The sequence below is a fragment of the Neoarius graeffei genome, chromosome 28, assembly GCF_027579695.1.
Source record: "Neoarius graeffei isolate fNeoGra1 chromosome 28, fNeoGra1.pri, whole genome shotgun sequence".
NCBI classification, from domain to species: domain Eukaryota; kingdom Metazoa; phylum Chordata; class Actinopteri; order Siluriformes; family Ariidae; genus Neoarius; species Neoarius graeffei.
In genome coordinates this window covers 49,810,919-49,820,999 of record NC_083596.1, presented here as the reverse complement: position 1 = coordinate 49,820,999, position 10,081 = coordinate 49,810,919, and the positions used below count along the sequence as shown (strand labels likewise).

The 10,081-nt window shown below is 39.7% G+C and overlaps 1 protein-coding gene across 3 annotated transcripts; it reads right to left on the bottom strand.

Annotated features, from left to right (window-relative positions):
• Nucleotides 1-621: 621 nt before the first annotated feature.
• On the bottom strand, nt 622-10,051 carry LOC132875375 (immunoglobulin lambda-1 light chain-like). Of its 3 annotated transcripts, XM_060912146.1 has the most exons (6): nt 9,845-10,051; nt 9,589-9,733; nt 2,690-2,814; nt 2,274-2,599; nt 1,554-1,587; nt 622-1,123 (listed from the first exon to the last, which is right to left on the bottom strand). In XM_060912146.1, the coding sequence occupies exons 1-6, from the start codon at nt 9,882-9,884 to the stop codon at nt 801-803; spliced, it is 993 nt and encodes a 330-aa protein (XP_060768129.1). In that variant the 5' UTR covers nt 9,885-10,051; the 3' UTR covers nt 622-800. The 3 variants fall into 3 exon arrangements, 1 of the variants encoding a protein (XP_060768129.1); XR_009651814.1 differs by lacking the exons at nt 2,274-2,599; nt 2,690-2,814; nt 9,589-9,733; nt 9,845-10,051 and adding an exon at nt 2,095-2,267 and having other exon boundaries at nt 1,059-1,123; nt 1,554-1,784; XR_009651813.1 differs by lacking the exons at nt 2,274-2,599; nt 2,690-2,814; nt 9,589-9,733; nt 9,845-10,051 and adding an exon at nt 2,095-2,267 and having other exon boundaries at nt 1,059-1,123; nt 1,554-1,781.
• Nucleotides 10,052-10,081: the final 30 nt, after the last annotated feature.

Below are 10,081 nucleotides of genomic sequence, written 5' to 3'. Positions count from 1 at the left end.
CTCAGTAAAACTTCAGCAGAACAAATTACACAGCTGTGTGTTTCAAATGTTATTCCAGATTTATTGTTCAGTTTATATTTAAGCGTCTCGGTCACTTTGATCAAACTGACGTGACGTGTTTCACATCATTCGTGTACATTTGATGGAAACTTTGGATGAGAATTTGATTTCATCTTCATGATCTTTTGTCCTTCCTTCTAGATTGCTGCTGTGTGCAGGTTTTCATTGAAATACTTTCTTTTAAACGTTTCTACATTTGTACAAGTCAGATGTGAATTGAAATGTGTGTGAAGTCACCAAAACTTCAGCAGGTTCCACACGTGTGTGATCTGAACTTCAGACTCTGAGGATTTGTTCTTTTCTGCCTAAAGGTCTTTGGAATTCTCTCTGTTTATCACATTAAACTGGACAGTGATCAGTGTGGGCTTTTCTGCTCTGGATTAAACACGAATGTTGGACATCAGAAGGAGAAAAAAAAATCACAAAATCCATCCAGTAGAATTTTATTCAGCAGCATGAACCCTGAATTTGATCCCTTCCTGCTATGATTCTCTGTTTTTTGTCCTTTTGATTTGATGTCTGTGAGATTATCAGCTAGTTTAGAGAATTATAGACAAAAAGTTCTTTTTCTGTAATGCACTTTATTGAACTTCAACTTATTTCTCAAACACAAAAACAAATCGATTGCATCATCAGGACATTATAGTCTCAGTAAGAAGGAATTATTTTCTACAGTTTAAACTGCAGGTCTAAGAAAGATTTGCAACTCAACAGTAAACATGTAAAAGCTGGGATCAGGTTCATTCACTGCATTCAGACTTGTTAATCTTCACCGATGCGGCTTTTCCTCCAGCAGACACTTCACATGTTATGACTTTGTTGTTTTCCCACTCGGAGCTGTCGATGGTCAAATAGCTGCTCAGTGTGAATTTCTTATTGGCTTGCTGCTGCGCAGAGCCGCTGATGACTCCACTGGTGACCGAGTTCCCGTTCACGAACCAACGCACATCAGCAAAACCGCCGGCCACGTCGCTGGCCAAACACACTAGAGTGCCTTTTTTAGACTTCAGCTCTTCACTGGACGGAGGGAGAACGGTCAGAACAGGAGCCGGGAGAGCAGCGTCTGATTCCACACACAGCAGGAGATATTCATTAACCAAAATAACACACATCTAATGTGCAGAGAGGAATGTCATACACTTTTAAATCAATGTTGGAACATTTCCATGAAGAACAAAGCAATAAATCTGTCTTTATGGCAAAATATCAGAAAACAAACACATTAAGGATTAAAAATGTCTAAATTAACATTTAGATACATCTCAAGGAAATTACAAATCAAGAAAATAACAAAACAATTCTCCAAGTCTGATGTTAAATGTACAATTTATTAAAAACTGACCGAGACACAAAATAAAAGACACATCTGAAATGTCAAACTCACTTTCTCAAACTGGAAAAAGAAATAAAAGTCGATGCGAGAACATGCAGTGTGAATGTGAAGCGGTGTAGAAGTCTAGTGTACGAAAACAGAGGTGAGAAGTTTTACTTACCGCTGACGATCAGCTTTGTTCCTTGGCCGAATACCACAGCGATTCATTCAGTGTCCTCACCCGTACAGAAACCTCCTCAGATACAGAAGTGACAGCAGAGGAAGTGAAACGTCCTCCAGACTCCAGCTCTCTCTTCTACTGTCTACGATCAGCACACACTCCTTTAAGATCCCATTCCAGTGTCAGTGAATCACACGTCTCTGTTCTACACTGTTCTGTTCACACGTCCTGCTGAAGAGAATCAGTGCACGTCATCAAATCTTTCTTGGAGAATCAAGAAACGTCAACAAGAGAAATAAAACCAAGTGCGACCCGGAAACCTTCAGCTCTTATCATCCTCTCACACACACTGAGGAGCTCCTTGTGGATCTGGTGTGGACCAGGGAGCAGTTAGTATCTTACACTGTCAGTGTCACTAATCACAAAAATCATAGGAAATCTGGGGACAAGCTCTCAGCTGTAGATCACCTGATCATACTGAGCTCATGAAAGCAAAAGAACTGAAGTGAGAATTTCATAAATGTGGAATAAAAGGTCGTACCGTATCTGTGATCTTCGACTGTGAAGAATTCAAAGTGTCTTCAGTGAACATCGAGTGAGTTTCCACTTCAGTTCCAGTGATTTGAAGTAGAGGTTTTTGTTGTTTCTCGTGTTGTGTGAAAGCAGAAGTGAGTGTGAGCAGTGAGGAGGTTTTTGTCATGGTGTACATCACTGTGATACATACTCTTTAGCAGAGTTGTCCCATGTTTTACAGTAATACACTGCCGAGTCTCCCACCTCTACATTACTGATAATCAGGTTATAATCTGATTTAGAGGAGTGTGTAGATGTGAATTTAGGAGACGAGAAACCGGACCCATATGAAGGAGAGCTCCAGCCATGATAATTTCTTAATACATGCTGAGGAACTCCTCCAGGAACCTGTTTGTACCAGCGTGCAGACTGATCAACAACAGTCCCCAGGTTACAGTCCATGGTGGCCGTCTGCCCTTGAGTCAGTGTGAGAACAGGAGGCTTCTGTGTCACCACAGTCACGCCACTGACACCTGGAATAAAAACAGCACACGTTACATGGCTTCATGCTCACATTAGACGGAGTCCAAATGCTGATGAGCTCCAGAGTTGTGACATCTTACATGAGAGAGCAGTGAGGAGAGAGCAGAGCGCTGGCAGCATCGTGTCCGTGTGTGATGGGACTCTCGTGATGAGTGAAGAGATGAGCAGCGTGAGGAGCAGATAAAGGAGAGACTGCAGGGGCGTGCTATAAGAGAGACAGGAGGCGCGGCAGAGGGAGGAGCCATGTGCTCTCGAGTCCACATCTTCACACTGAGTTCTTTAGAATCAGAGTTATCATGTTGTATCTGTTTCAGTATTTATATCATCTGTGGAACCCGACTGCTGAACTGAGTTTAACTCAAATACATTTTTTAACATGTTGACATTCAGAGTTTGTCTCTTTTCCACTCAGAAAGAGAGAAACTACATACTTTCCATGGAGCTGAAATTAGAGATCAGGGGTCCAGCAGGTGTATCCTGAGCGAGTGTGACATCCACACACTGATCAGGACTCGGAGTCGTCTCTTGGGGAAAACACAATTATTTCTCAGTGCACCTTTTAAGGACATTGTTGCTCAGTTTTTTAAAGAAATGAACATTGAAATCTCTGCATGATAAAGTTTCCACAGACCCTCGTGTTCTGAATTTCCTCGACTCAGACCAAACTTCATTCAGAGCCGGATCCTTTATGTCAGGGGTTCTGAACCTCATAGACATATAAACATAAATGCCACATTCTGTGTAGAATCATACGTCATCCTCGCCGCCATATTGGATGTGGCAAAGTGGAGATTCTTCAACCGTCTCTGGTATAGCGTCTAGACAGTAGCCGAGAATAAAGATGCGTCAGTCATGTGCTGCGTTTAACTGTACCAAAAGGTTTACTGTCCAAACGAGATCACATGGGATTACCTTTCACAGGTGAGACTGGAAAAATACTTTTCAATACTGTTCCTTCAGTCTTCAGTTTCCCAGCTCATCTCCACCGGGTAGATGTGTGGTTATAAGCAGTGAGAATTAGAGAATACAGTGCCACACTATGATGAACGTTTTTGAACGTATGATGAATGTTTTTAACCTTTCTGAATGTGAAGGAATCAGTGATGTATATTGTTTTGGTATGACGTTAGAACCTGGCCGAACTCAGTTTGGCGGTCATTCAGCTCACTTTATTCAACGAGAGTAGGTCTGTGTGGTGACTCAATAAATAAAACAGTAAATTTTTATTTTCATTCACTATTTCCAGTTTTTCCACTATTTCCATCATTTATCATATTCAGTCTTGTAGGTTGGTTATTTTGGCCTCAGGTTTTGGTAGCTTGCTACGGTATGCTGACTGATTAGCTTACCTGAGCTATCTATCGCGTATCTGTCGCAAGTTTGCAGTGTACAGGGTATTTCGCACACTATTTACAACCATCACATTAAAAGTTATATGTGTTGTTTTGATGCCTGTTTTTTCCCAAATATATACGTGTGTGTCTTAATGGGTGAATAAAAGGCATCGAGTTAAATATTATTGTAGAAAGGGGCTTTATGAAGTTCAGTCCATTTACTTGCATTGGTTTACGGGGAAGATTTGCCACATCAAATATGCCGGACACTCAGACGTATCCCAGCAACGGGGCCACCAGCTCAATGCGGCGTCTATGTTTATATGTCTATGGTGAACCTTATCTACCTTAAGGCCCTCCTATTCATACTTGTAACGAGTCAGGGCTGTTAAAAAAGATCTCCAATTATTTTGGCTCATCTATTTTAGTAGAATGTAATAATCTCGTGTAAAGTGTATTCATGGGATGCAACATCACTCCCTGTTACAGATGGGAGTCCAGGAATTAAATAAATGCAATAAAACCAAAGTTTTAAATTGTAGGTTTTGTATTTAAAACTGTATGGATGTGCCAGATGCCAACATAAAACCCTGCATGGAGGACATTCACAGTCAAAAGGGATTAATGATCCAAAAGTGGAGTCTGGTCCATTAACACAAGAACTTATTGCCATGTTTGTGTTCAGCAAACAAGCAAGTTATTCAAACCAAGAAGTACACTCAAAAGAAGTGGATATAGAAACCACTCAATGGGATTCGATCCTTACACGCTACACTGAAAAAAAATCCTTTGGATTTACTTGATTTTATTGTGTACATCGGTCCCACATGATCAGAATGTGAATTACTGACAATTTCCTTCTCTCAATTAATTATTACTTGTTAAACCAAAATATTTCAATCATGTTCGAGTATTTAAAAGAATCACGTTGATTTAACATATTTTTTTAAAGTGATTGCAAAACCAATTAACTGAGTAATGTTAAAGTGATTTCATCATGTTCAGGATACCTGATTTTTAAATGTAACTTTAACTTGATTTATTAAAGCCAGCCAAATGCATTGTAGACACCAGTTTTGTATCCGAGTGTGTGCAAATACAAAAATTAAATATTAAAAAAAAACTGACTGCATTGACAAAAAACAAAGATTCAGAGTTCTGTATTAAACTTTGACTGTATTGATCCTTAAAACTTTGCAGATCACACACTTTACCTGAACAGAAGGACTCAGTGCAGTTGCCATACAGTAAATTCAGCATCAAAACACAAAAACTGGACACGATAACCACTACATTACCAGCAGGAGATTCAAAACACAAATAATGAAAATACAAACCACAAAAACTGTTTTCACAGTAAATTGACAGCAAAAATACAACCCTGATTCCAAAAAAGTTGGGACAAAATACAAATTGTAAATAAAAATGGAATACAATGATGTGGAAGTTTCAAAATTCCATATTTTATTCAGAATAGAACATAGATGACATATCAAATGTTTAAACTGAGAAAATGCATCATTTAAAGAGAAAAATTAGGTGATTTTAAATTTCATGACAACACATCTCAAAAAAGTTGGGACAAGGCCATGTTTCCCACTGTGAGACATCCCCTTTTCTCTTTACAACAGTCTGTAAACGTCTGGGGACTGAGGAGACAAGTTGCTCAAGTTTAGGGATAGGAATGTTAACCCATTCTTGTCTCATGTAGGATTCTAGTTGCTCAACTGTCTTAGGTCTTTTTTGTTGTATCTTCTGTTTTATGATGCGCCAAATGTTTTCTATGGGTGAAAGATCTGGACTGCAGGCTGGCCAGTTCAGTACCCGGACCCTTCTTTTACGCAGCCATGATGCTGTAATTGATGCAGTATGTGGTTTGGCATTGTCATGTTGGAAAATGCAAGGTCTTCCCTGAAAGAGACGTCGTCTGGATGGGAGCAGATGTTGCTCTAGAACCTGGATATACCTTTCAGCATTGATGGTGTCTTTCCAAATGTGTAAGCTGCCCATGCCACACGCACTAATACAACCCCATACCATCAGAGATGCAGGCTTCTGAACTGAGCGCTGATAAGAACTTGGCTCGTCCTTCTCCTCTTTAGTCCCAATGACACGGCATCCCTGATTTCCATAAAGAACTTCAAATTTTGATTCGTCTGACCACAGAACAGCTTTCCACTTTGCTACAGCCCATTTTAAATGAGCCTTGGCCCAGAGAAGACGTCTGCGCTTCTGGATCATGTTTAGCTACGGCTTCTTCTTTGAACTATAGAGTTTTAGCTGGCAACGGCGGATGGCACGGTGAATTGTGTTCACAGATAATGTTCTCCGGAAATATTCCTGAGCCCATTTTGTGATTTCCAATACAGAAGCATGCCTGTATGTAACGCAGTGCCGCCTAAGGGCCCGAAGATCACGGGCACCCAGTATGGTTTTCCGGCCTTGACCCTTACGCACAGAGATTCTTCCAGATTCTCTGAGTCTTTTGATGATATTATGCACTGTAGATGATGCTATGTTCAAACTCTTTGCAATTTTACACTGTCGAACTCCTTTCTGATATCGCTCCACTATTTGTCGGCGCAGAATTAGGGGGATTGGTGATCCTCTTCCCATCTTTACTTCTGAGAGCCGCTGCCACTCCAAGATGCTCTTTTTATACCCAGTCATGTTAATGACCTATTGCCAATTGACCTAATGAGTTGCAATTTGGTCCTCCAGCTGTTCCTTTTTTGTACCTTTAACTTTTCCAGCCTCTTATTGCCCCTGTCCCAACTTTTTTGAGATGTGTTGCTGTCATGAAATTTCAAATGAGCCAATATTTGGCATGAAATTTCAAAATGTCTCACTTTCAACATCTGATATGTTGTCTATGTTCTATTATGAATACAATATCAGTTTTTGAGATTTGTAAATTATTGCATTCCGTTTTTATTTACAATTTGTACTTTGTCCTAACTTTTTTGGAATCGAGGTTGTAAATCAATTAAAAGTAAATTCTGCGTAAAGTGCAATGGATTCATGATACATGGAATCTAACTTTGCACTGCTTTCAGTGTATCAATGGAAGCACATACAAACTTCAGTCACAGCAGAATGACAGTATAAACTTATCACAGTACATTCAAAAAATATTGTGAACTGTTCGTACAGCGCAACAGTGCATCCTCAAGAGTGAATACAAAATAACAAGAACAGCATTTTACTGAAGGAAACCAAACTTGCCACACACTGAATAAGGCAAATAAGATCTAGTGCTTCATTAAAAAAAAAACTTTACCATGAGGGTTAACCCTGTGAACACCATTTTACATAGCTGACAACTTTGACAGATCAAAGTGGATTTACAAACAAAAAGTAATCAACCCTGCATAAACTCATCACTGAGAAATAAACACAAATAATTTTTAAAAAAAGCAGATACACAACAGAAATCAGTCTGACCCGTTGACTGAGAGAGCCAGTTTTTCAGAGCAAGTGCTTTGTTGGAAAGTTTACCTCCATCCAGTGCCATCCAAATCTTTTGGATTACCTCAAAAGTGTAGTGGAGGTCAGCAGGGTAGCTGAGGTTCAGTGCATATATCATAGCAACAGCTAATGCTACATTATCAAGATCTTGTAAAAACCTTGATACCTTCAAGAACAATGCCACACTGCAAAAAATGATATCTTAGCAAGTGAAAATATCTTGAAAATGGTTGAAACAATAGATCAAGCATTTCCTATTAGAAGAATAGGAGACCCCAATTCTGAGATTATTAAACGTAGTTCTGGATTGCAACCAACTTATTCTAGGATGTCTTATCAAGTAAAAATATCTGTCCATGCCGCAAGATACTTCATATGAGTGAAATTATTTTCTCCTCAAATTCAAGTATCAGTTTTTTGCAGTGCAATGTCCTCTGCTTCATCACTTGAGGCATGTTCTTTCGGAACATAGAGCCCAACAGTGGTGTCTTCAATGGCCTCGTTGATGGTGTTTTGATCCATGCTCTGTACAAAACAGACAAAAGGTAGGTAAACCAAAGTTAGGTAAATCAAACCTTTTCACCAAGCCCTATCGAGAAAAGGAAAAACATAACATAGTGACACGATAGATCAAGGTCAGGTGAAAGTTAGAAGGAAGGTAAATTTAGAGACAAGAACAAGTAACTACAGCAGAACATTATATAAACATTTAATAAAATGGAAGCATTATCTGTTCCATGATAAAACACTTTGAATGCGCCTGCTGACTGGCTGAAATAATGTTATGAGGCTTGGTCCGAGCCACTTTGTTGCCCACTGACAAATCAATGGAACCATGGTTGTGTATGAACACTGGATTCTTTTTCAGCGCACACACAGATCAGACAGCTGGCGGACCACGAGGAGATATTTACTGAATTTGACAAAAAGTGTATTGCACAGTTGTTCTTGAGAAACATTTATTCTACGTTTAAGATCATTTAACCAGCAACACGATTGATTATGTTATGAAACAGAAAAAATAGATTATACAAGTGATAATACATTCTTTTAATCGATGAATAATTTCAGCACAAGTGATCAAGAATGAGAACAAGAGAAGAGGGGAAGATAAGTGTAAGCACTGATTCATATACATGCCACATATTCCTGTAGAAGGTTATCTGGACCTTCACCTGTGAAGACAAAGTCTCCCTTAATGATGCACTCTCGTCCAGCATCGACATCACACTGAAAGGACATTTTTCTAGATTAGCATCTTAATTCAGTCCATGTGCCTTAATTTAACCACATCTGCTGGTATAAACTGTCATATGGGTGCACATTTCTTTTTTCAGGTTTCCTGTGATTGTGTGAGCCTTGCCATGTACCCCAAATCACGTGGGAGGAAAATTGAAGGGAAAGAGACAGAAAGAAAGAGAAGATAGAGAAATATATCTAGATAAATAAGGAAATAGAGGAACAGTTATAGTTGATACAAAAAGATGCAATAGTGGAAGGACAAAAGATGAAAAGTAAATGTGCAAAAAAAAAAAACAGAAGTAAATTTAACATTTCTAGGACTGTGGGACCCCGGCATCACTTACATTAGCCATTTGTGCAGTGATTTTTTTTTAGCCTTATCCCTAGCTGTCCTCCTCTCCTTTGGAACAGCCTTTTCAGGCTGTCAGAGTGGAGGTTCAGTGTCACTAATCACAAAAATCAGAGGAAATCTGGGGAAAAGCTCTCAGCTGTAGATCACCTGATCATACTGAGCTCATGAAAGCAAAAGAACTGAACTGAGAGTTTCATAAATGTGGAATAAAAGGTCGTACCGTATCTGTGATCTTCGACTGTGAAGAATTCAAAGTGTCTTCAATGAACATTGAATGAGTTTCCACTTCAGTTCCAGTGATTTGAAGTTGAGGTTTTTGTTGTTTCTCGTGTTGTGTGAAAGCAGAAGTGAGTGTGAGCAGTGAGGAGGTTTTTGTCATGGTGTACATCACTGTGATACCCGCTCTTTAGCAGAGTTGTCCCATGTTTGACAGTAATACACTGCCGAGTCTCCCACCTCTACATTACTGATTATTAACTGATAGTCGATTTTTGAAGAGGCTTTAGATGTGAAGCGTGTGGAAGAAAAATTGTCTCCATATTTATCAGGAGAGGTGTGAGACTGATAAAATCTCAACACAAACTGTGGAGCTTCTTGTGGAATCTGTTTATACCAGGATACATAGTAGCCTTCATCCTTCGCGATGTTACAGTCCAGAGTGACAGTTTTTCCCTTATCTTCTGTTATAACCGAAGGCTTTTGCGTCACAACTTTCTGTGAACTGACCACTGCAACAGAAAGCAACACCGAGTGTCAGAGTGTCATTATCACTGAACAGAGCTTTATAATGAAGGAAAAGGCATCAGTGTGAAGAGGAAAAGCAGGAGCAGGAATCTTACATGCCAGAGCAGGGAGCAGAGCGCAGACGGTGAGCAGCATGATGTCAGTGAGATCAGCAGAGTGATGAACAGAGTCGAGCCAGCTTTCATAAAGAGTCAGAGGCGGGACCTGGATCTGCTATCAGCCAATCAGACCAGTGGAAAGAACAGCAGATGTCAATCTCATGTCAGTGCTTTAGATTAATGAGACGCACTTTCAGATATCAGTCTGTAAATACAGCAAGAACCCACAACATG

Bases quoted from the DNA above. Each gene is read 5' to 3' on its own strand.
- LOC132875375 (XM_060912146.1), bottom strand. From the start codon at position 9,884: ATGCTGCTCACCGTCTGCGCTCTGCTCCCTGCTCTGGCAT. The intron at 9,734-9,844 runs GTAAGATTCCTG...TTTCTGTTGCAG, and splicing joins TCTGCTCCCTGCTCTGGCAT to TGGTCAGTTCACAGAAAGTT. The intron at 1,124-1,553 runs GTAAGTAAAACT...GTGTGGAATCAG, and splicing joins AACAAAGCTGATCGTCAGCG to ACGCTGCTCTCCCGGCTCCT.